This window comes from Pseudopipra pipra, chromosome 1 (genome assembly GCF_036250125.1).
Source record: "Pseudopipra pipra isolate bDixPip1 chromosome 1, bDixPip1.hap1, whole genome shotgun sequence".
Lineage (NCBI taxonomy): Eukaryota > Metazoa > Chordata > Aves > Passeriformes > Pipridae > Pseudopipra > Pseudopipra pipra.
The window spans coordinates 9,294,850-9,320,751 of NC_087549.1; the positions used below are offsets into that span (position 1 = coordinate 9,294,850).

A 25,902-nucleotide genomic window follows, 5' to 3' on the forward strand; every position below is an offset into this window, starting at 1 on the left:
TACCAGTTGGTGGATATTATCTCTGTGTCTAATTATGTCCACCAGCAAATTGCAAAGCGAAATTCATGGTACTAATTTTATTTATTTATTTATTTCTGTGAAATCCTAGAAGAACCAGAAAATCTGAAGACGTTTTCTTTTCAGCTTGCTTTAGGCAGAACTGTCCCAAAAAGTCAATTTTCAGGGAGCAGAAACGTTTTTGGAAGTGGGCCCTTTCCTTAGGAGTGTGTAAACTCTAAAAAGCAGAGAAACCTGCAACTGTCTTCCTACAGAAAGGACAGTGAAGTCCCTCCCCATCCTGCAAATATGCAAGGCTTAATTGTGTGTGTATGCGTGCTCATAATCCTATGGACTTAAATTTGGCAACTCTCATGTAAACTTCACTTTATTAATTACATCTGTGGGAGCAAAGGGTCAGCTCTATGAAATATTATTGCTTCTGCTTGCTTTTGTAACTAGCTAAGAGCTTTACATTAATATTGTAACCAAGTTACACCATATAAAAGAAATAAATTAAGACACAAGGCACAAAGAGCAAAGTCTATATTCTGAAAACAACCAACCAAACAGGCTTCATCTTAATTTTACCAGGAACTGAAGAGTTTGTTCCTCAGTTCATAGAATCATACAATGGTTTGGGTTGGAAGAGGCCTTAAAGATCTCTTTAGTTCCATCCCCTCTGCCATGGAACCAAATTCCTTGACAAAATGGCATAAAGGGAGTTTCCAAACTCCCCCTGCTACTTTAAGTAGTCTCTCCCTATAATTTCTAAGGAGGTTATGGGGGTGTGCGTGTGTCCCCACTGCATCATCCCTGGAGTAAACCATCACAGCCAGCCATACAAATCTTGTGTTACAGCAAAAGAGAGGTGGAAAAAAACCCAGGTAAAACTAATTCGGGATTACCAGGTAGCCACAGTCAGTGGCACACAGGAATTCAGGCAGGTTGCCCTGCTGTTTCAGGGCCCAGGGTGCATCTCCTTCTCAGATGAGGAAAATCATTCACTTTTTAACTAACACATCACTGTGTAGAAATCAAGGGAGGAAAAAATCCTCGCCAGAGCGCTGAGAGAAGGAGAGGGCAGGGTTGATCGCAGGGCTGCTGCTCAGACTTCGGAGCACTCAGGCTTTGGAGCCCCCCGGGCAGCTTGTGTTTCCAGGCGTCTCACATCGCAGATCTGATTTCAGGCTCAGCCACGGGCAGGCAATGGGTTAACGGGGGACGCAGCACGTAAACTCTATCTGTGGAGATTATGGCATGTTTATCCAGTGTTCAGATTTCCTGTCTGAGTGTTTGGATTTCCTGAAATCCCTGCTATCAGCCCAAGTGCTGTCCACTGAGCAGATCTTTTTTTCTCTCTCTCTTTTTTTTTTTCTTCCCCCCCCCCCCCTTTTTTTTTTAACTTTGCTCACATGGTAGGTTTTCCTTCCTGCTCTCTTTCCAGTTGTAGTGCCTGTGTCTACTCACCGGTCAGGACATTTATGGATGCAGATCAACACTCTTAGACTCCAGAACTCTGAGGATTGCTGTACATTGGATTTCCTTTCTATTATTATTATTTTATTTCAGTTTATTTTATCATTTTGTGGCAAGAAAAGCTGAAGAAACATGCTCTTTTTCAGCTGCCCATGGGAAGATACGTTTTAATCTGAGATGGAATAATGGCCTTAGGCTTGAGGAGCAAATCTGGAATGGGAATTCAGACTGCACACGTCCTGGTGAGTTACAGCGCGTCGGGGCTGAGAGTGGCTGGTAACGAGCAGCACAGAGACAGGGACAAAGGCTGAGCCCGTCCATTCAATGTGGCTGCGGAGCAAACTGCAAAAAGCAGATGGGTGAAAGCTGAAGTCAGAACTTTTTCCAAAAGAAACAACCGAAGTCCATTTTTATTTCCTAAAAATACACGCTGCTCTACATCCCAGATAATGCCTAGGTAGCAAAATGCGTAAGGCCAGACTCTGTGAGTCCTTACTCATGTAAGTAACTTTTACTCCCATAAACAACCTCAGTGGCTTTAAAATGAGCTCGTGTAAGAAAGGAATTGCAGAATAGGGCCCATGTGTAAATTGCAATGTCTCGCTCTCAGCAAAAATTAATCTGCAACGTAAAATGAGCATTTTCTGAGTGTCTTTGCATGTTTCCTTGGCCTTTTATGTTTTATTGTTGATCTAGATTTACGTTTTAAGAAGAAACTATGTGCCAACTATTTGTCCTATTGTCTCTTAAATAAGTTTGCAGTAGGAGTGACAACTGTATTCTCATGCAGCAACATTCTGGGAGGCCAGGAAGGGGCTTTCTGTTGTTGGAGGGAAAATGCTGAGTGCTATGCTGCTCTGAATGAACTGGAAAGCTGCATTCAGACATGGGGCTTGGCTTAGATAAGGTTTGAGCTTAATTTTTGGATGTGAGAGTTCATGATGGCATTATCAGCCTTAGGTGGTTTCAGTTAACCACAGTCACAAATGCAATGAGTCGATCAGTCTCTAAATCACTGACTCAGAATTTGAAAAGAAAAAGTCTTCTTTTCAGGCCTCTTTCAAGCAGATTTCATTGTTGGCACCCATGGAAGTGTTGCTGGAGCAAGATGTGGAAGATAAAGCATCATCACTGTTGCAACTTTTGTTCTGTCCCATAGCTAGAGGCTCTGGTTGTGCTGAACATTCCTGAGCTGCTCATTGGAGCCAGTCCAGGGATTTGATTCTGTAATTGTAAGGGACAAGTTTGATTCAGACCTTGCTTAGATGTGTGAGGAAACATCTATAGGAAAAACAGCTTTCTATAGTAATTTTACTTTAGCTCTGATTTTCCTTCGTAAGTCCTGAATTCTAGTGTATAATACTGCATATCAAACAAGAGACTTTAATATTTAAATGTTGGGGGTTTAGTAGGACAGAATACTTTCCTTTTTTTGTATACCAATAAAGGGAAAGAGCCATTTTCCAAATTCTTTGCAAAGTTTCCAGATCTGAAGTTTTAAACTAATTGCCTGATGTGCCGGCTTTCCATACAACCCTTTGAATGTGATCCTGCCGCTCATCTTCAAGGTTTACTTTGCTATCAGAGGAAAGTTTACAAGACCAGCCAGACCAAACTCATGTCTTGTCTGCCTGGGAGCCTTCAGGAATTCATTTTAATCATTAACACGGGGCAACACTGAAACTGATGGCATTTTATGCATTGAAAGGTCAGTTCCTCCTGTGTATGTAGGTTGTACTCTCACTGTAGTGGATTGACTGTCAGAAATGAAAGGAGGGCCAAGGAGTGCCTCACTGAGTTAGACTGGACCTGCCTTGTGGCTAACATGCAATTTGGTGGTCTGTGATGCAACCAAACCGGCTGTAGCAGAAATGTGCCCCTCTCAAAGCTGAAAGAAGAGTCAAATGTCACCAATGATCCATGAAATGCAGAAAATACAGAGTACGGAAAGGAGTCAGGGGAAATATAGAGACTCATCTAGGTCTACCCAAATTTCCCATCTTTGGAAATTTTGTTGGCTTTCTGATGAGCAAGATGCTTGGGACTGGTTTGGTTGTGGGGTTTTACCCCTTTTCTGCAGGGCTGTCAGAACTTTTCTGGTTTCAGCCAGGTTGGGAATGCTGTGGGAATAGTTTTTCTGGTGGTATTTTGGTATTTCCTCTTCTGCTCACACCCAGAGCAGGAAGTGCAGAAGCACAACCTTCAGCTCATTGTGTACGTGTTTCTTTTTATAAACCTGAATTCTCTGCCCTCCCCCCTCTTTTTTTTCTTTTCCCCTGATAGCCTTCACATAGGATTAAGTTTCTGTTTGATTTAGACTGAGAATTTTTTGTCTTTTCACAAAACTATACCAAGCACTAAGTAGTTCCTTAATAATTCCTTAATAAGTGATTATCATATTAGTTTTTAATTATCTAAGTGCTATATTACCAATCAGCTACCCACAGCCAATAATGTTAATGTAACAATATCCCCCAGTAGGTGCTTCTGCTGCACCTTCAGCAGCATGAGGACTAACTGGTCTCCAAGACCTACCTACTCAGTTGCCCATGAAAAAATTCTGCAAAAGGTCTTTTTTTTTTTTTGTAACCCACCACAACCATTAAACTCTGTAAGATTAGACTCTTCATGCTTTAATGTTCCTTCCCTCACTCATTTTCTTTTTCTGCATCAGTGAGGAGGTTCAGCTCATATGCCCTCACTCCACGTGTCCAACTCACTCACCATCACAGCTGCCAATATTCCTGACTTTCTTGCTGTTGTTGGCAAGTATGGATAAACAATTTTGACAGGTACAGAGTCCTGCAGAGCTAACTTCATACACACAGTGATGTTTCACTGCTGAGATGATGAATGGACCAGAGGAACTAAACCACTTTCCCCAAAAATGTTCCCCACATCCAAAGCTTTTAACCCCACCTTTTTATGCAGTTTTCCACAAAAAGCAAAGGATTCAATTTTGTTTCATACCTGAGAAAGCAGATCACATTTAGATTGCAGCTTTTGCCTCAAGAATCTCTTAGCCACCTTGTATTGTCTTTAATCTGCCATTTCATAAACGAAAATAAAATTAAGATGGATCTTAAAGTTGGCCCATGGCAAAATAATTATCTCTATTTCCACTTGGGTCCACTCTCAGGACCGCTACACGAACAGCTCTGCCAGTTGTGTTTGGCAACTGTCCCCATGTTTGATTCTGTTTGTAAGACAATTTGCTCTTCAGCATCATAGTCCTCAAAAAGGCAAGGAAACGCAAGCAAAGGGAAGTTAATTTACTTCACTAAAACCCTCTGTAATTTAAGAAGATTTAAGTAGAGGCAATGGAATTACTGAGGGGATTTGAGTTCTGTGTTTGTTTTGGGGTGTTTCTTTTTTCATTGCTGTTGGCTCCAAGTCTCTCTCTTGGGCTTTGGGGAGTTGCAGTGCTCCAGGGAGAGGGCACAAGGAGAGGGAGGGAAACAACTATGTGGGCCATTATTTCAGAGACTGATTAGCAGCAGTGCTCTGCCTAGACCACACATTGCTCCTCCCATGTGGCACCCACAAGCCAAGCTCCATCCATGCTGAAGAGAGCGAGATGTGAAACTCCTTGCTCAGTCCCCCTGAACCCCAACGCTGCGTTCAGCCCCGCCAAGTGATGTTTTTAGTGTATCCTCTTCTATCTTGACTGGAGTTAACAAAATCCATCTGTCTCTGTGAGTCAGCAGAAAAGTATTCGGTTTTTTTATAAGAGTTAAGGGACATGGGATAGGGCAATGTCAAAGTGCAGAAGTCTTCCCCCAGCTAGGCTCTTGCACATCACACACAGAGAGAAGGTTGCATTTTCAGTTCCTATTCACCAGACAAGCTGATTTACAGTAGCACAGGACGTGGCCCGTTGGGGTACATGGCCATGGCTGCCGAACAAGACTCCTTTCATCAGCAAACAAAAGTGCAAAGGGGCATCAACCAGCACACACCGTGATGCAGCAGCTGCTGGTAGTTTGGGAAAGCCAAAAGAAAACTCTATTTTCTTCTCATCAAAAGCAAAATGAGGAAGCCTCCCCTCTCCCCTTCCTCCCCCGACACTACCACCCTGGCTCAAGCGAGTTGATACGTAGGTATTTGTGTGGGGGTTTGTTCTCAGTGGTTAACCACATAACAATTTGAAGCATGTGGCTAAATCAAAAGAAACTGCCTTTAAACATTTGCAGGCTGTAATTGTGTTGGAGAGAGTGGAACCCCGGCTGGGGGCTGCTGGCCACCCTGGGGGCTGCGGCAGGAAGCCTTGAACATCCCACAGCAAGGTCCCAGGAAGAGGGGGAAAAAGATGATTTTAAGTCTAAGAACTTCCTGACAATGCTCTGCAGCCAGGGCCAGATGTTCCCAACTCCTCTTTCGCGTCTTTACTTGGTGTGCCAGGGCGAAATGCCTGACGGGAAACAAAACAGAGGGAAGAGAGGTGGCAAAAAGAGGGAGAGTGTTCTGTCACACCACTTTCATAAATAAAGCCAGAGGAAAAATAACAAACAAATTGGAGAAGTTTTGCTGTGAAGATGAGCGTGCCTGAGACTGCTGTGTGATCCCTGGGGGAAGGAGTGAGAGGTGGGTGGTGTGTGTTGGAGAGCCAGGCTCTGGGGGGGAGGGTAAGGAACAACCGTGTTTGGGGGTGGTAAAATGCCTCATTAGAGCTCCTTCATCCCTCAAACCTGAATTTGTTGGACAGGGAGGAAAGACTAGAGAGAGATGTGGGATCAAGATGAGCAGTTGTGCTTGTGTAGGTAAAGATTCCAGCACCTGTATGATACCACATTGTCCCAGAACTGTGGAGCTAATGCTAGCATCCAGTTTTAAAGCATTTTGGGGTTAAAGAAGATATAAAACTGAAGATTGCAACATTTCCCCGTGGGAGAAGCTGTCCATGAGACATTCTGCAAGTGGTTTGTGACTCTCTAAGGTCATGGGCTTTTAATTGCCATTTGATCCAGTGCATCCTCAGTCCATGATTAGGAAAGCCTTAGTTACACATGGACATAATCCAAAGTGATCATTGCACAAACAAAAGAGGGAAATCAATCTTCTTCACCTAGCTGCAAACCTCACTTATAATTTAGTAGGTAAAAATACCACATCTGTACAATCACCAGAATGGTCCCTGATCTAGGAAAGTAAATGACTTTTGGAGTATGGCCTTAAGGTTGAAAACTCAACCTTATTTGGAGAAAAAGCAAATAAGGCCTTGCCAAATCCTCTCTCCTGGTTACAGTGACTGAAGCTGTAGACTTGTGAGACAGGGATTAGATGGGCTGGGATTGCAGTTAGAAATCTAGCTGTGCCCCAGGGTCCTGGAAGGACCTGCAACTCCATGCATCCCTCATATCTGTTCTCCAGTGTGGGGAAAAAAGAAATCAACTTTTAGTTAGTGACTGAACGACACCCCTGGGATTTCCACCTTCTACCACGGAATTATGATGTAACCACAGGTAAATCACTGCAGGCACTACCTAGACCAGCAGCAGGAGCAGCGTGGCTGGCTCCCACTTACTTTTTGTTCATCTCTGCAGGAGCCAAAAGGGAGCAGGTACTTGGGAAATGCAGGGCACATGGTTGATGTTCTCCTGAAAACTACGGTGGAAAGGAGAGGAGGGAGATGTGTCCTGCCACGGCTGGCACAGCTGCATGCCCTTTTTATAGCAGTTGGCCAAATGCCTAGAAAGCAATTTTGTCCTGGCTAGAACTGTCAGACAGAGAGACAGCAGGACATTTCAGGTGCTAGGACGAGCCTTATGGTATCTAGATTCAGCATAACACCAAGCCCTTAGCATAGTGCTATGATTCTACACAGGAACATAAAACCACCTGAGCCAACGCTTCAGGATCCTGTCTCCAGTAGTGGCTGACACATGTAGGATACAACAATTGAACAGGAAGAACATGTAGAGATGTATCCCCAGATTATGGCACTGGCTTTCCAGGATCTCATCTAGAGGATTTTCTGAGCCAGAGCTCATACTTAGGATGTGCTTGTCCTGCAGATATTAGCAACATGGATTTGTAAGCTTTTTCCTACTCAAGCTAATAGACATTTTAAGTATCAATTTAAAAGAAGGCTTTTATGGGTACACAAGATTGGTAGACAAAGATGGGTAAGCAAATTAATGGAAGAAATTTTGTCCTGAATTTACGGGTATTAAATCATTACTGACAGTGAGGGTACAATCTTAGTTTCGTAGCTGATTTATAGTAGTGTTACAAACTGAATTTTGTGGAAATATTTCAGTTTTATTTGTCAGTAAAAAAGATTATGCCAGCACCATGGAAATCTAACACTTACTGTATCTAATTTAGCATGGAACTATATTGCTACTTTCCTTATGCATTAAAATTCAAGCAGTTCAGTAGTCACACAAATTAATATGCTTACTGATGTAATCATTTACATAATGGCATATTTGTCATAAAATGTGTAAGATTGCATTCTCTGCTCATGTAGGACACTTGCTCCATCCATCTGATAAGAGGTAGGCTGTAGTTGCACATCCTTTAATAATTATTTCAGCAGGTGTCCTTTTATTCCTGTTCGTAATTAGTAGCCAAGTACTTAGCAAAGCTTGTCAGGATCAGAAATTCCTACAATTGAGTAGTTGTCTATATTCATGAACAAAGAGGACCTCTACCTTGGTAGAATAATTTCTGAAGATATTTTAAAATAATTAAGGTATTTAACACTAACAGGTACCATAATTCTACATTAAGTGTAGAGCTTTTGAATTATTATCAACCAGCAGGGTATAATTCCGATGTTACATTTGTCCTAAATTTATGTCACAATCTGATTCCAGATTTAATCAATGGTAAGACAGGTCTTAGCCAGAATCCTAGATCTCACAGGTTATTTAAACCTCGTAATTTTTATTTCCTGTGTTTATGAATTTGGGGTTGAGAAGGAGCTATCGTATTGCGCTATTGACCAGGATGAGGTTAAAATTGACTATCCAAGATGATCTACAACTGGTATTTGTTCTCACTACCTAGACAAATGGGATTTGGTTCAGTGGAAACATATTTCCTTACTTTTGAGAATATTAGACTTAAAGGGCGTCAGTAGCACAGGAACAAGGATAAAAAGGTGACTGTAAGTCATGTGCTGGAGCCATACAACAGCCTACCTGACATCTGGTCTGAATTACAGAAATCTCTAGATGGCTGAGATTTATGGTTTTCTTCACAGAGTTCCTTGGAAGCTCAGAACAGTAATTATGGTGTTTCCCCCATAGGGTGGTATATACATGTCTGCACAGGGTATATCACAGACTCCTACGCTTCGTCCCTTCCATTGCCTTTGAGCACAGAGAACAGCCTGGCTGTAAGGCTCCTCTTCAGCCAGAAACATCCTTCCCCCAAGGATCATTTCTAACACTAATTCTACCCATTTTAAGGTTTCCCAAACAGACTAACCTCTAAGCTCTAAGCATCTCCTTCTCAAGTTTGGGGTGTGCAATAGGCTCATGTCCTGTGAGTCACATCAGCAGTGTCCTAAGCAAAGCCCTCCAATAGCTACAACTTGAGCATGAGAATTAGACTTAGAAGTAAACTCCTGACATAGATTTACACCATTAGATTAGGAACAAGAGGGAACATGACCCCAACCAGTAAGATCAGGTTTAGGCTGACCCTAAGGAAAACAAGGAGCCTTAGACAACACTTTTCCATGATGTTGGTGCTCAAAAACACCTTTTAATTTAAGGGAACCTTATTTGTGTTGTGATTTACACCCTGGGACAAAAAAGTAGCTTATATCATGGAAATTCATACTATTTAAATGGAATTTAAATAATGTGTTATTGAGAACTTTGCAATATCTACAGCCTGTCTCTCTAAGTGAGATTGAAGTAATTGCGTGCTGTGTGTGCCTGTGTCCCCCTGAGACTTTGACACCCCCCCACCCCCTCCAAGGTGGAGGAACAGAGGACTCAAGAGCTCCTACACACTTTGTAAAAACAGGCAGACTGCTAGAAGGAGAAAACAATGCTTGAAACCTCTAACTAACTCTTCCCCAAGGGAAAACCCACAGCTACTGAGAGACAAAAAGAGAATTTCCACAGGAGTGCAGTGCTGTGCTCACAGCAACCCAGGAGAAAAACTTGCACAAGCGTTTGCCCCTCCAGGCTGTCCACATGGGACTTCAGAGTTCCCAAACCTTCTTGGTGTTCATGCAAACCTGGGTATACCAGTGTGGCTTTAGGAGCAATAACATTTAGGTGAAATACACCTGTTGTTATTTATCTGAGTGCTTAAATTCTCTCTCCTTGGGAGAAACACCTTCTTGCCATTAAACCGGCCATTAAACCACCATGTTAATGCAAAAAAGAATTTCCTGGGGATAATAATATCCTGACAGTAGTATTGCTTGCACACTAGTGCTGGCTGCTAGTACAGTGGCAACATTTTGCTTAGACAAGTGATGCCAGGAGAGAATCCTTTTTGCTAAAGCTGGACGTTGTAGGTAAAAGCTTAAATCAGTAATTTTCAAAAGCTGGTTGCCTAAAATTCAGAATGTTAGCTCATAACAAAGTCCTGGGTAGACTATTTCAATGTCTTTTTGAGAGTGAGGTCAGTTATTTCAGCCCACTAATTAGGGTTCTGGTAGACAAGAGTTTAGCGCTTCCTCTGGAGTTTCCCAGTGCAGGACAATGTAAATCCATCCTGAGCTGCAGAACATTTGTTTTTATAATTCAAGGCCTGTTCTAAATAGATATCATCAGCTGGGCCAGGCTGTTGAAGACAAATCAATTTGCATCTTGCAGAAAGACACTGGGCTCCCTTCAGAAAGTGAACATAGATGGGAAAGAAACTGAGAAGCCCAGAAAAGACAAGTCAGTGCTTTGGCTCCTTAGCACCTCCAGCCACCTGCAACATAAATGAGTTTACCAGGTTAAGCAGGAGACGAGCGGTGGTCACAAACACTAGAATGGAGCAGTATCACCCAGCTCCTACTCCAGAAGCAAACTGCACAGGGCTTTGCTCTGTTTCCTACAGATATAATGCAAGGGAGGAGGAAGAATTACAGTGACCAGGCAGCATCTGTGTGAACACTGACAACACCCTCCAGTCTCGACAGTAGTTATCATGAGAAAATATGTTTCTGCTTTGTCCTTTCTTGTGCATGATAGAAGCAAACAAAATATTTGTTTCCTGAAAAGGAAATAGGTTTACTCTGGAATGTGCTGGGCAGTTCAGGTTCTTCTAAGTACTGAAGGATGTATATGTGGGATTTCAACATTTTTAACTCCTCCCAGGATATTTGTGCAATATTAGTTTTGACAGTTACTGCATGGTTTTTGCAGCGAACGGTAGACCTGATGTAAGGAAAGCTGGCCTCATTTGTGCTGTTAATGTAGTCTTTCTTAGAAGCAGAAGCTATTTGCAAGATCATAACTTCCCTCACAGACACTATTTTTAAGTGGATAAGAGTTATCTCAGAGGAATAATAGTCTTACTTCTGTTCACATCTGCGCAGTATTTTCCTGATCAGGAGATCAAGAGAAAAAGGATCTGAACAACTGCTTCTCTAACTAATAATGAACAGAGAGCTGTGCAGTAAATCATAACGTGCAATGAAATAAAAAACAAAATTTGGCTGGAGATTAATGGCTGGAATGGGACTTATTGAATTAAATTGGATCAGATGTTCTCTGGAAAAAATTCTGAGATAGATTCACAATGCTCTATGGTATTGGTTTTGTTTTTCACAAAGGAAGATTTAACTTGAATGTTTTGTAACTACTAACAATTTCTAGGCCCTGGTGAGTGGTCTTAGGGGCTTGTGGGAAAGGACAGGCACTGGCTGGCTGGGAATCACGGTCCCAACAGGCAGTGGAGGCAACTGAACACAGAGCCTCCCCAAGACACAGTGCCACAAACTTCTCAAGTGTTACAGGGGGCATTGCATTTTTACAAGATACAGAGGGCTGACTTCAGTTCCCATGTCCAAGGGCAGATTCATGATTACAGGTCTGCTACAGAGACAGACAACCCCATGGCTGTGCTCACAGTCCAACTGCACCTCTTATGTTCCCTGTTAGGTGGTTTAGGTGCCTCCTTCTTACTGTGTCTTCTCCCATTAACCCACTTTTAAGTGTCCAGCCTTCCGGATGTTGTCTAATGAGGCATATGGGCAGCTGACTCGGGCTTTTGAATTTTCCCAGGGACTAAGGCACTCTAAACCTACCCTTGGCTTGGTATTTCAGTGCCAGATTTGCTTGTGACTCCAACTTAAGCAGCAAAACATTTGCACTTCAATCACTGCTCACTGAAGAAACCGGCCTAAAACTGTAAACCAGTGATGGGGACTGACACCTCCTGTTGGTGCCGGTGGTTTTTCTAATCAGAGATGTCTCTTATCTTGTCAAGATCCAGGCTCAGGTCATTAATATAACAGAGGAAGGAAACCAAGGCTGCATAAATTGTCACTGATTGTGCTAGAGATACCAAAAGTCTTTCCTCTTTAATTAATTTGCTGAACTGCAAGTGAAACAGATGCACAATCCGACAGGCCAAAAGGCCCACCTTGGTAGGTGTGATGCTGAAGGGAATGCACGCACCTGCCCCTCACCTGCTCTCAGGCATCTGGCAGATCTGCAGTGCTGGATTTAGTGACTTTGCCTTATTAACTCAGGTTCATTATGCTTTTGTGAAAAATGGACTTAACAACAGTTGCCTAAAGCCAGAAAAAGAGGAGCAAGACTACGTTATTAAAACCCAGAATGCAATATAATTTTAAAATTCATCAAAGTGCTTAAAGGAAATTCTCCAGAGACTGGGGACTTAGTCATCCAGGTTTCTCCAGCTCATTTCGATAATTGCCCCTTGAAACAGTTGTCTTTCTTTTTTTTTTTCCTCTCTTTTTCTAACACTGCCACTTGGTAAGTATTCACTGAGCAGGCAGCTCAGCTCCACAGCTGCAGAAGGTCAAAAGAAACCTCAAGATTTCCACCATGTACATCTCTACTTTCTGTAACATGAGCCAACCACATCCAAGTACATACAAAATACTCATCTCACTGTCACTTGTAGAGATATTAGCAACACTTTAGCTAGTTTAACTAATTAATGCACTGGTAAAATTAATTTCTTTATTAAGTGATTTATTAAAAAAAAGGTGGTGTTTAGAGACAATAATGTGTGAGTTATTCAGTATTTTTAACTACCTTCAGGCCTGGAGACACTCAGTCTCAATACTTTCCTACCTTCTTGAAAACTATATGATCTGATTGCTTCTGTCTCTATAAATTCATACTGTCACCAAGACAGGCAGACCAAGTACTGTCACATGAACTTGAGCAGGAAACTGATACAACTGAAACTGAAAAAAGAAGTTATTTTTCAGCTGCGTCATTCCGTTGGTAAAAACATAAAACTTACATTACAACATACAGTTTCATTGTGGGGTTTTTGTGCAACTTCTACCCAAGAAAATCTAAAGATCAGTACAACTTCCTATTATATTGCCACTGGAAAATATGTCAGCATCCATAGTAGTGCACCAATAGGGACTTTTTCCTGGGGTTTTCCCTTAAAAGTTTTGGGATTTTTTTTTTTTAAATTTGTTTTCTTCCTCCTGATATCTCTTACTGACTGTAGAATTAGAGGTACAGTCTAGTATCTGCCCATACAGTCTTATATCTGAACCTTCTGGTGTGGTTCAGGCAGAAATAAGAAGGCCCTGCTGCAATGCACTTAGGAGATGCAGCATCCTTGGGGTAGGTGTCTGTCTCTGGGCTCAGCACTCTCTCTCTTTTAGTCAGCAAAATGAAAGAAGTAGTTTAGGCTGTGATTCATCTGACTTTGTAGACATCTACTTTAGTACCTCTGTTTTAAACAGCTACTTCTGCAGGATGAGGTGAGCTGCACCCTATTTTCACTTGTCTGTATTTACGGTATTAACAGTAACAATAAAAGGAGCCTGGAGTGAGCAGCCCAGGCAAAGATACTTTGTCAGATACATCCCACTTTTTACAGACTAAAAGTTGAGTGAGAGTTCACTAGAGGTAAAGAATCCCATTTACAGGGACTGAGTTTGGATCAAGTTGTTAAAGCTCTGTTTTGTCACTTATGAGTTAATCTCATTTTTCTATGTAGACAGAAATCACAGAATCACAGAATAACTCGTGTAGGAAGGGACAGACGAGGATCATTGACTCCAACTCTTAGCCCTTCCTGGGACAATCCCAAGAGTCACACCATGTGCCCGAGAGCATCATCCAAACACTTCTTGAACTCTGCCAGGCTTGGTGCTGTGACCACTTCCCTGGGGAGCCTGTTCCAGTGCCCAACCACCCTGTGGGTGAAGAACCTTTTTTCTAGCATCCAACCTAACCCCCCCTTACACAACTTTAGGCCATTGATTTCAAAGAGAAAATGATCCATGCTCATGGATCTGGGCATGAGTCACTATATGGGTAGATAAAGACACAAAGCACAAAAGAAGAGAATACTCAGGAACATCTTTCTATGCCTGTATTGAGGTTCCTATGTGCCTTGTATTTGGGGAAATTCTGTACAGATGCTTTGATAGTTCTGCACTCAGCTGAAGGACAGGATGGCTAGAAGTATTATTGAGCCAAAATAAATGACATTTTCACAGGGCTGCTGCTAAGTAGAAGATTGGTTCTGCTTGGCAGAAGGGAAAGTCATGAAAAATACAACACTTTGAAGGGCAAAGCAGTACCAAGACAAGAGGGGTTGGCAGAAGGCACCGTGGTGTCATCCTTGTGATCAAAGGCTGGCCCTCTTCTTGAGACACCAGACTGGACACAAGCAGAAGTCACAAACTGGAGCTTAACAGTCTTGTCTTCAGTCTGATGTAACCATCTTACAAATATATATGAAATATATTAATTTCTGTGAGGTCTTCAGACACAAGGACAGTGCAATGAAGGCTGGAAGCAGGAGGAATGCTGTTTGCTTTGCTTGGGAGCTGCCGATGCAGCAGGAAGGAAGCACATGGAAAGTTCAGGCACATCTGACTTTTTGTGCAGACACAAGTTGATCTTTAATATGGCTATACCAGGTTTAGTTTCTAATTTTAATACTTACTCTCTCCTAAAGTCACAGCCAGCAAATGGCTGATCTCGAATTCAGCCCAAAATCAGTGGCTATTGAGAACGAGTGGGGACAGTGACAAGAGGGCTTGATGTTGCATTCAGATTATATTATTAATCTATAATCTATATACCATGCACAGGGCAATTTGCTATAGACTATGTACTGAGTAAATAATTAAGCAGCAACTAACTGTACAGAGAAGGTAGGAAGTACTCTTGTTTGTTATTAGCCCCTCACAGTCTTCAGAAGTGGATTATAAGTAACTCAGAATCTTGGGTTATGGATGGCAACCTTGTCATCAAATATAAAAAAATACCCTTGATGAGATCAGTGAAAGCTCTCCAGAGGTCTGAAGCTGGACAGCAGACACTCTGATTAGCTGCTGCCTCCACAAAATACAAATTCTTCCCTGAGCCCAAGAAACAGCTGATGGATATAGTTGGAAGTGATAAAAAGGGTCACTCTTAAGTGGATACAAGGAGATTTAACTCATAACACCATCATCCTGAAGCCCTTACACAAATAACAAAAGACAGGCTTCAAAAACTAGAGGGTCCTTCAATCTAAAGACTTACACAAATCTTTGTCATATATCTGAGTCTTAAAGAAAATTCGCCTCTGAATGAGACTGCAGAAATCTACCAAACAAGCACCCTTAGGCCTTCTGGCCCTCTATAGCAACATGCTGTCACATCGTGTGGTGGTGATATAGTACAAAACTGTGGAATTATTTTAGAGTTATCATATTTTGCATCATGAATTCCTAAACCACAAATTGTCCAGTGCAATTATTCTATAGCTTTTGCACAGCCCATCCATGATTATTTCATAATCATATGACAATCATATCAGATGAGGATGGAGAAGTAATTTCCATTTTAACAGTCATACCATCTCCTAAAACTAGGTTCTTTTCTATTCAGTTGCTATTTCTAAAAGTGCCATCCAAGCAAAGCTCTGAATTTTTCAGTTGATTTTCCATACATATTCTAACATGTGGGTATTTCAAGATGAATAGAAGAAATCTCATACTTTGCCAATATATTTAAAAGTTCAGTGGAATGACCTCAGGATTAATAACCTGACATCAATCCAGTGTAAAACACTGGAATGGCTAATTCCAGGCACTATTTATAAAGAATCAGAGAAAAGTAATGCAATTCATGCCAATCAGGATGGAATTAAGTAAAATATATTTTATTTCAAGAAAGCTATCTTGATATTTTTTGAGGTTTTAAATTTTCCAGGGAAAAAATCTATACTACTGATGTAATACTTATAAACTTTGGTAGCACTTTTGGCATTAAACAAAATTTTGATTAAGAAACTAGAATTATCTAAAATCATCAATGTAATGATTGAATAGATTAAAAACTGAGCAATTTACATTCTTAAAACCCCTTATAAATAGGGACTCATCACCAAGAGGATGTCAGTCAGCTCTTCAGGGTCAATTCTGGGCTCTATGATGGGTTTGTACAAGTCTGTAATAAGTTTTCCATTATTGTTTTATTTCAGGATTTAGCCCATGTTTATAAGCGTGCTAATATTTTGATAGTGTATTTTTATGGAAGCACTGACAACCCATACAGCTAATGTATGAGGTCAGGACAGAGCTTCTATTGCTTGGGACGCACTAAAATCAAGACCAGAGACAAACATCCTCAGATTTGCTTCACTGAAGTTTGTTAGACCACATTGTAATAGTGTTATCCAAATCATGGATTAGGACAAAGCCAAAGAACATATGTTTGTCACATCCTGTTTGGATGATACCAGCATAGACACAAACAGAACAAGCAGATTCTGGCACAAAATCAAAGACATTTTTGTTAAACTCACAGTTGTTAAAGAACATGTCAATTATCACATGGACTGAGTAATTAAATTCTATATTTTGCCCATGAAAATATCTTTAATATTATAAAATGTCATTTTCAAAGACAATCTTTAAATTTGTAAGACCTGCTTTTCAGCAGAACATAGACAGAGCAAAGATTTGATTCACAGCAGTTCAAATAACAGCTTATTTTTTTTCATTTGCAGGAAATAAGTTTTTTTTACCTGCTTTATTTTAAAGCTTCTTGGGATATAAAAGCTTTCTGCTCAGTCACTGGCTGTAAATTGCAGAATGAAGCACTAACCTACAGCATTTCCAAATGAAGTAGTCTGTTTATACAGAAAGCACAAGAGCTATAATTACTACATGATCACATTTGTATATCGAGGTCAGATTTATGTGATTCACGCTATTGTTTGGACATAAAGGGAGTTGATTTTTAGCATGGTGGCGCACAACTACTATTATTGTTATATCACTGACTGTAGAAACAATATTAACTTTTGCTCATTTGAGTTTTTCTAGTTAGGTTAACTACAGCTCAGGCATGTTAGAAAACTGGCTGGTTAGTATTTGCCCTAAAATGTTCATTATATTTGCAAAATATGTATTTATATTATTACTGTCCAGGTTGTATATTCTATTATGAAAGAAAAAAACAAAAACAAATCCTCCAAAATAAAAAACAATTTAAGTCATTCATTAAATGATTTATGCATGAAATCACACAGTATTTAAGCAATATCTAATGCAGGTAATTAAATAGTGTACAAAATATTTCCTGATATTTTCTTCTCCTCTGCAAAATCCCTGAATAAGATTTTCTTCTTGACTACTACCAAATATATTGGCAAATTTTATACTCTGTTACTGAGAATCCATTGTCTCTCCATACTACTTAACCAGTTCTAAAAGTTTAAAAATATAGGGATTCAACACATTATACTTATTAGTTAAGCATTAGAATTAGTCAAGCACTTAGATTGTACCAATTAATTCAATATAATTGTATGTATTTATAATCAGGCACAAGAAAAATGCTTTCCTAATGGAATCAGCTACTGTATTATTGTACTGAATTAAATTGCCACCCAGCTGCCATTAGTGTCAACCTGTTCTTAGTTAGACCCCCTTCTTGCTGAAACCCCAACTAGTTTTTCTCTTTTTAGGTGTAGGTGTCCCTGGGTAAAAGGCAATCATATTTCTCTGGTTTTCATTGTTCTCTGTCTCTTCTGGGCTTTTATATTTCATATTCACTCCTTGCTCCCACTTGCTCCCACTCACATACTGTCATATATAAGAATTTTACATAAACCTGATAGTATTATCTTCACATTGCCAAGTACAGTTGGGAAGCATTGGTTTTCCTTTTTTGGGGGGGTGAGAAATAGAGTCAAAATGCCATCTTGATGCAGCCTAAATTCTGCTACTGTCTTTAGTTCAAGAGGTTCATAAAAGCTGTACTTAGCCTCAAAAGACAAATCACTCACGTGGGCATAAGGTTTGAAGAATTTTCCATTTGAATGGTGCCCTAATAAATTGTCCAAAGGTCACAGATTCAGTGTTGAACCCACATGAGCACATTCACCACCTTTTTTCTCTCTAGGAGAGCCGCATATCTTTCCTTCTCAGTGCTTTTTCTCACCAATCAATGATGATAAATTCAACCAACTTGATTTCTTTATAAATATTTTTCTAGATTTCTTTGATATTTCATTTATTTGCTGGCTGCTGTTGTAACAAGAGGCCCAAAAATGAATAGGAGATGTAGAAAGGGAATATAGTCATCCTAAACCACTGAGATTTAAACAAAAATGTTGATAACTCTGCTTATACGAAATGAATAATTAAATAGTATTCAGTAGATTCTTATAGCAGATGTAAAGAGACTCTGTTACTTTTTAGACTTACGAAAAATAAATTGCCATCAATTCAAAATGTAAATCATAATCATAGTTACTCGTCAACTCAGGTCAGAGCCCAATTTAGAAAGCAATGAGCCATTATATATATTTTATTTCTTGCTTTGATTTGAATAGTATAAACCTATGATGATGAAGGTGATTTTTTTGCCTAAGGAGATGGATAATATAATTAAAAGAAAGAGGCGTGCTGTAAAATTAAACAATTTTAAGCAGACATGTCATCATGGGTTGAATCAGATCTAGGGTTGCCAGTGGCTATGGGTTTGCTGTAAGATGGTGGTACTCAGCTGTCTGTGAGGGGAGACACTTCCCAGTTCACAAAAAAACCCATGCAGTGCCCAGGCCTTCTTCTAACAACTTTTTTCATGCATGTAACACAACATTCAGGCATAATGTTCTTGGTTTAAGGTAGATACTTCTCTTGCATACTTGACTTCAAAGGACTCACCTCTTCCTTATGAGCAGAGCCAATAACCATTTCTTCTCCTGTGCTGCCAAACTGGTGGCATACCTGGTAGAATTTCAGATCCTTTCCAGCCAGTATGTAAAAATCTGAAATCTGCTGGTTAAAGAGCTGCCTAGCCCTCCTAATAACAAAAAAGCTCTTGACAACATCACTTGAAAGTATCATAAAGGCTCAGAAACAGAAAGGAAAAATGAGATAGTAACATCCCATCCAAAAAGTCTTATGTCGCAATTTTTAATTGAATCTCATGTGTCTTGGAGACAGGGATTATTCTGTTATTTTTAATGTTGAGGATTGGCAAACCTCCAGACCCACATGACATATCTGGAAACACCAAACAAACAGGACAAAACCCATAAACAAACTACAGCAGTCTCTGGGGAAATAGGTCAACAGGCCTAACCAGACTTCTCTTAGACAGAAGGTTAAAAAAAAAGACTTATAGAGGAGGAAATGTGCTTTTCCTCATGGAATCAAGGAATCAAGTGATGCGCTCAAGTGAAAATGGTCAGACTGGTTAAGCAAAGGATGTGATCTGGGAATGGCCTCCCACTCCCCTGTGGCCTTAGCTCCTCTGTTTGATCCCAATCTCATCCTTATGGGTCCTTGTCACATCTCCCATTCTGCCGGCTTACCCAGTCCACATCTCTCTGTCTCATGTGGTTTGTCCCAGACTCCTTGCTTTATCAACTCATGGCAATGTCTTCTGTGTAGCATTCGCCTTCCCAGCACCAATATCTGGCCCCAAAACCCTGTCAATCTTTTTTCTGCCTTGTCCTTTTGGACCAAACATGGAGATCAGCCCAGAAGGGCTCAAAGTGAAAGGTATGTGCCAGTCCTACCTACCTTTCTGAGGCTCTGCAGCATCTCTAACACCTTCCTTCCCCTAGAGCAACACAATGCTTAACCTGGAAAGAGTACATAATATAATAGCAGAGAAGTCTGATGAAAAACTGCAAAACCATTTTCCCATGGTGTGCTATGACTGTCCCCCCACACCCTCCTTCCCTCTCTTACACGCAGGATTGCTCCCCGTCAGAACGTTTCTTGCTCCCAGTCTCTTTATCCTTCAAATCTTATCTCCATCTTCCAAAAAAGATCAGTCTGGTGCATACACCTGACACGGAAATTTTCAGCCTGAATGGTTAGACTGAAGTTATATCTGAAAACAGGGTCTTCTGAAGTGTCAGACAACTTGGACAGATGATGTTACCAGCGCTGCACTCAGTGCAGCTGAGTGAGTAGTTGCCACATTGAGTTAGACAGAGAGTTTTCCCAGCCAGCTAAATGAAACTCTCCTGTAGCAATTTTTAACAAGGTGTTATTTTTCAGGGGATTTCTATTGGATCTCATTACAACAATGAAATTCAAAATATCAAATTCAGTGATCAAATAATGTACGATAAATTGCCATCACTGAAGGATTAACAGACATTGTTTCATATTGACTGTTTGAGTAAGTGACCTTGTCAGTGCCATAGTTTGGTCAGTTTTACTTCCTTGATCTTTTCTCCTCATCTAGGTAGGTTTCTGGTCGTGACAGATGAGACATGAGATCTTCAGCATCCAGGCTTTCAAGCTTTTCTTCAAGAGATTCACTATGGAATCGGTAAGAAAGACAAAAGACATAAACATAAATGACCAGGTTAAAGAGTAAAAAGCAGACCACAGAATCTATGAAAAATAAGCCCAGAAGACACAGATTTTATCAATTGTAATACCTGCAAGTGGGGTTTTTCTCTGCTTAATGCCACTTTGGACATTACTACAGTGCGTGTTTCTCAGAAAAGGTCTAAATTACTGATCCTTCCAAGGATCAAAAATTCCAATAAAGCAGTAAATACTTATAAAACATTGATTACCTGAGCATGTACTTAAACGCATTTATTACATATTTTGCTTTGCTGTAATAGATTTCAAAGCTGAATAAGGGACACAGGGAATAAAAAGGACACTCCTTTCAACTCATCTAGATCTAGTAACTGATGTTGTTTTAACTTTGAAAACAAGAAATCTCTGAGATCAGCCTGAAAAATCTATGGCAAGATTTGTGCGGGGGCTTGAAAAGAGGAGGGACTCTCTTTGCATGATATAAAGTGCTGAATAGCACACAGTTGTCTAAATATGCTTTTGTTTATTCAGTCTCTGGATGGTGAGTGCTCTTGTTTTAAAGTTTCCACTGTGTTTCACTGAACCACTAAAAGCTACATTTGGATTGCCTAACTTGAACCACAACACTGATGGTTAAGGCTGCAGTGTTCTTTGTACCTGGTGCACTGGCTGGAGCTGCCCTGGCACAGGTCACTGCTCCCCGTGTGACCATCGCAACGCTGTGGGACTTTCATCTTTTCTTCCTCCCTGGGGGAATTAGTTGCCATATTGCACTCCAGACCAGCCAAGGGGGTGAATCACTGCTGCTGATCTTCTAAAAACTGAATAAATCCTCCTTTGGTGCATTTGCTTTGTCACATGGCTACACATATTTTTCCTTTTTAAGTCTATGATGCCTTAAATAAGCAAAAGTTCAGAAGTCAAACAATCATCTTTGAAAAAGCATGAAGCTCTTAAGCTGGACATTCTTACTTGATTTTGAAATAACACTTACATTTTTACGCTCCTAGATTTTCTTGGAGAAATAAAACACAACCACGAACAAGAAAATAAGTAGTGTTAAGTTCCCTGAAATCAATTAAACCCAGTTTTATTTCATACTTCTGTCTTGACTGCCGCTCCTGAGGAGGTGCAAACCATCACTGAAACTTTTCCCATGACTGGGACACTTAGAGGATCTTTCTCCCACACTGATCATCTTGATAAAGAACAAGATGATGGTGAGCCTTTCCTATCCTCGAAGGCAAGAAACAACTTTTTCCTCTGCTCATTTCTATTTTCCCACAACACTTTTATGAACCGAAAGATTTTGACATTTTTTCTACCCTCCTTTCAAATCTTAGGGGATGAGCATTGCTTTAAAAAAATCCTTAGAGGCAGGATAGATGAGCAGATGGTCACCCTCCACAAGAGAGCCAGTTAACTTAGGAAGATGGAAGCTCGAATTCAGTGATTAAAAGTAGAAGCAAATGAGTAACCAGAGAAAGGGGCTGCTGTGGTGAACTTCTCAACTGAAATTCTGTACTTCTTTATTTCATTTAGCACCATGTAAACACTGATCCAATAGAGATTTGGTTCACACAGTAAGACTAGTTTCCAAAAGCTTCCATGTGCTTATCTGACATCCTGAGTTTTAACAGAACCCCACAACTTCAACATTCAAACATCTACATTAAAAAAGCATGCAGACCATAATTTTAAATATTTAAAAATAAATATTTAAAAACTTTTGCTTGAGCATTAAAGCAGATATGCCTCTAATTATTTCAGGTCTTATGTATTGTTAAACATATTGATCCACCTAATAAAACGAACAAACAAAAAACCCAAACAAAATAAAATCTCATTAAAAACCAAAAGACATCCCTCCTGAATTGAAAATTCCCTGTGCTACATTCAAGTCCAGAGTGTGGCTAAGTGATGCATCTTTGACAATAGTGGCTTATATGAGGGAAACACAGATGTGCCAGTAAGTTCAGGGGTTGCAAGGACCTTTTTTATAACATCCAACATCTGCAGATTTATTTCCAGCATTTCTCTAACAAGATGCTATTTAGGAAATTAACAAATGAAATATGCTCAGTCAACACTATAAGCCAGCATTTGAACTTCAACTCAGTATGTCCATATACATTCATGTCTGCAAACCATGTCTTAGCAAAGCTGGTGTAAAGGCACAAATGAATTCTGTGCCTCTGTTTAGGGTCTTAGTCCTTCTTCTTCCACAAAGTACTGCTTTTATGCTAACAAAATCATAATACAGAGGGGGAACTCCATCACAAAACCAGATCTTTCTGCTTTATATTCTCACATCATGATCAACTAGTAGAAATAAACTTTTTCATTTACCTGCCAAACCTTTTTGTCTATCCAACAAAATGGTGACAAAATTGTTTGGCCTGGGAGCCCTTCCCATCTTTCAGCTATTATTTGAAACTCTTACAATAAAATGTATAGTAAAAATACATAGTTCTGATATAGCAGTACTCAGCTGTAAAAGCCCAGTGTGCTTTCACCTAGAAAAATAAATGTAGTTGTCTGCATTCCACAGATAGAGAAATGATGTACGCAGAGATCAAATGCCATGTCAGAGCCATGAGTGGCATCCCAAAGACATGATCCCAGGTGTACAGAGCCTTTATTTCATTTTCAAACTACTTCCCAGGTTCCTTTTGGTCTGAACCTCCATTTTCACTGCAGGCAAAACGCATGCTACCATCAGCATACATTTAGCTGCTTAGGTAGAATCAGAGATGTGCCTGGTAATGACACAGCCAAATCATTTCCAGAGGGAGAGAGAAAATATTGAAATGTTTGCAATGTGGGTTGAGGCTTTATTTCATTCCCATTTTATTTTGGAGAGCCTGTTATGCCAGCTGCCCTGCAACATGTTCATTTCTGCAGTATCATTCTCCAATTTTAGTCATTGCTATTTCTCATATTAAAAAAAAAAAAAAAAAAAGCATTCAGCTACTATGATTCCTGCTTTGGAAGGACTCTTATTTCTCGTTTCAGTCAGAGTACTTTTTCATGATATATTGGCTTCATCTTGTCCTTTGCAATCCCATGGACATGGCCTGCTCTCATGCCAATGTGTCTGCAGTGCCCTTCCAACAATCCTCCAAGGATTCGCTCAGGGTCAGGAATGCAAGGATAACCACTGACAGGTTTTCCTGTGCTGGTCCTCAACCTCACCAAAGCAGTGATGGTGGGAACTGCTGGGAGAGCAGCTCCCAGGGATCAGCAGTTCTTACATGACCATCTCTGTGAGTAAAGAGTAGGCTCCCATTCACATGATGGGCAAGGGTTAAACTTTCCAGTGGCTCCACTGACAGTTTTCTTATCCATCAGCACTCATTAGAGTTTGATATCTTTGGGCTGTCCAAACTACAGTCCTTATAGAAAAGTATGCTGCTGCTGCTTTTATATTCTGAAGATGTTGTAAGGGCTGTATTTTGAATCTGTTCTCTCCTGACACACAGAATCACAGAATATCCTGAGCTGGAAGAGATCCACAAGGATTATCGAAGTCCGGCTCCTGGCCCTGCATAGGACAGTCCCAAGAATCACACCATGTGTCTGAGAGCATTGTCCAAATGCGTCTTGAACTCTGGCAGGCTGGGTGCTGTGACCACTGCCCTGTTCCACCCTGTGGGGTGCCCAACCACCCTCTGGGGGAAGACCCTTTTCCTAATATCTAGCCTAAAACTCTCCTGACTCAGCTTCATACCATTCCCTAGGGTCCTGTCACTGGTCACCAAAAAGAAAAGATCACTGTCTGTCCTTCCTCTTCCCCTCATGAGGATGTTGAAGACCACAACGAGGTCTCCCCTCAGTCTCCCGTTCTCCTGGCTGAACAAACCAAGTGACTTCAGCCACTCCTTGCATGGCTTCCCTTCTAGGCCCCTCATATGCAGTATTACACTTCTTATGAACTGACGTAAGGTTTCTTAAATGAGCAACTCTAACAAAACATTTCTGTAAAATAGAAGTATCAAATTCAGTACACCTGTAATAAGCAAAGGAACACTCCTTCCCTGTCCTGAGGCTGCTGCCTCTTGCCACAGGTGAGCATTTTCCTGTTTTCTCTTTGGAGCATGCAGAGGTTGCAGGAGAAAAGCCCATTGCTTGTTGATGGTGTTATTATTGTTAGCCTGGAATGCCATTACGCATTTGTCTGCATGACTCTTGATCTTGCATGACAAAACCAAAAAACAAAGGCAAAACTGAGTCAGCAGATTAGTCAGCTTAATCTTGTGTAACTCAATGCTGCACTTCATTTTCAGTGCTGTTATTTTCAGCTGCCCTTTGAGATCGCTCTTTGAGCTTACTTATCACTCAGCCAAGCTGCTCACCCAGGACATTCAAGTAAATAAGATGGAAAACATATCATTCAGCAGAATATTTATGATGTTTTGATTTAATCTTTTTCATTTGGTACACATAGTGTTAAAACTGCAAGATCTTAATGTTACCAAAATGTCATTTATAACGAGAACACAATGAGTTCTCTTTTTGCTATCATTTTAATATTGAAAGAATGCAAAAAGAACCTTCTGTTTAGGCCACTCTTGTTAGTGCTAAAAGGCTTTTAAACTAATACTGTAATTTCTGAGACAGTTGCTTATGTTTTCATATCTTATTTTAAATACCAAATGAAGACAACTGCTCGGAGATGCCAGTATTAAAATTGAAATCAGCTGATCCTTGTATTGAAAACAGTCACAGCAGCAACACAAATTGCTGATGCAGCTCATGTAGTCCATAAACCGCATTGGTAGATACTGTCACCTAAAACCACAGAATTGCAATCAGCATGTCTCCTGAACCTGGATTTTGGCTTTCTGCATGTACAGCAATATGATATAGACAAGAACAGTTTCCTTTGGCTGGAAAATTACCTGACTGTTCTGTCCCAATGACACAATCATTTCAAAGATTTGTTTGCAAATGTCAAAGCCAACAGCCTTCTTTCTCAAGCAGAAACACTCTGCAGTTACCATATAAGTTTCCTTCAAGCAAATTAGCACCCATCACAATGTGTGATGTAGGCTTCAATGTTTAAAATAGGCTTTGCCTTTTCCGGTGAGTATATCACCCACTTATGTGATATTAAACGTGTAAACACCCTGCAGGTTAAAATATGTAGTTGCTACATTTTCTACAAGGCTCAGTCAGTTGTTGGTACCATCCTCTGAGAGGACACAGCTCCTGGAGGTGAAGCACCTCCTGACTAAACATTTTCCACTGAAGTACAAAGTGATGCTGCTGCTGCGTGTCCTTACATAAATGGTGTGGTTTTGTTTTTCAAAACAAAACTATGGGAGTTCCATTAACAAAAAAAGTTTACTGAGTTTTAGCATATGAGATACTCCAAAACCAAAAGCAAAACTCAGCCTGCTGAGATTCTTGTTGATTTGAAGCTTCTTTTATCCTCTAAGCCCAACATTCAACTCAAACAGCTGATGTTCAGAAATATTTGTGGATATTCTAGCACT

The 25,902-nt window shown here is 40.4% G+C and overlaps 1 protein-coding gene and 1 long non-coding RNA gene across 16 annotated transcripts in view; one reads left to right on the forward strand and one right to left on the reverse strand.

The window, feature by feature from the left end:
* Positions 1-528: 528 nt before the first annotated feature.
* The window catches only part of LOC135409387 (uncharacterized), a 29,853-nt gene continuing 4,479 nt past the window's right edge, over positions 529-25,902 (reverse strand). For 3 of the 12 annotated variants that reach the window (XR_010428164.1, XR_010428158.1, XR_010428168.1), the window contains exons 3-9: positions 20,259-20,391; positions 19,640-19,701; positions 18,776-18,914; positions 16,627-16,731; positions 12,705-12,820; positions 4,447-4,520; positions 529-2,700 (exon numbers count right to left, since the gene is read on the reverse strand). This is a non-coding gene — a long non-coding RNA (uncharacterized LOC135409387). The other 9 variants (XR_010428161.1, XR_010428160.1, XR_010428159.1 and 6 more) reach the window with 9 other exon arrangements.
* The window catches only part of ASAP1 (ArfGAP with SH3 domain, ankyrin repeat and PH domain 1), a 128,812-nt gene continuing 123,225 nt past the window's right edge, over positions 20,316-25,902 (forward strand). For all 4 annotated transcript variants that reach the window (XM_064644709.1, XM_064644735.1, XM_064644718.1 and 1 more), the window contains exon 1: positions 20,316-20,402. In XM_064644709.1, coding sequence (XP_064500779.1) covers positions 20,344-20,402 — 59 coding nt within the window. In that variant the 5' untranslated portion in view covers positions 20,316-20,343. The remainder of the gene's footprint in view (positions 20,403-25,902) is intronic.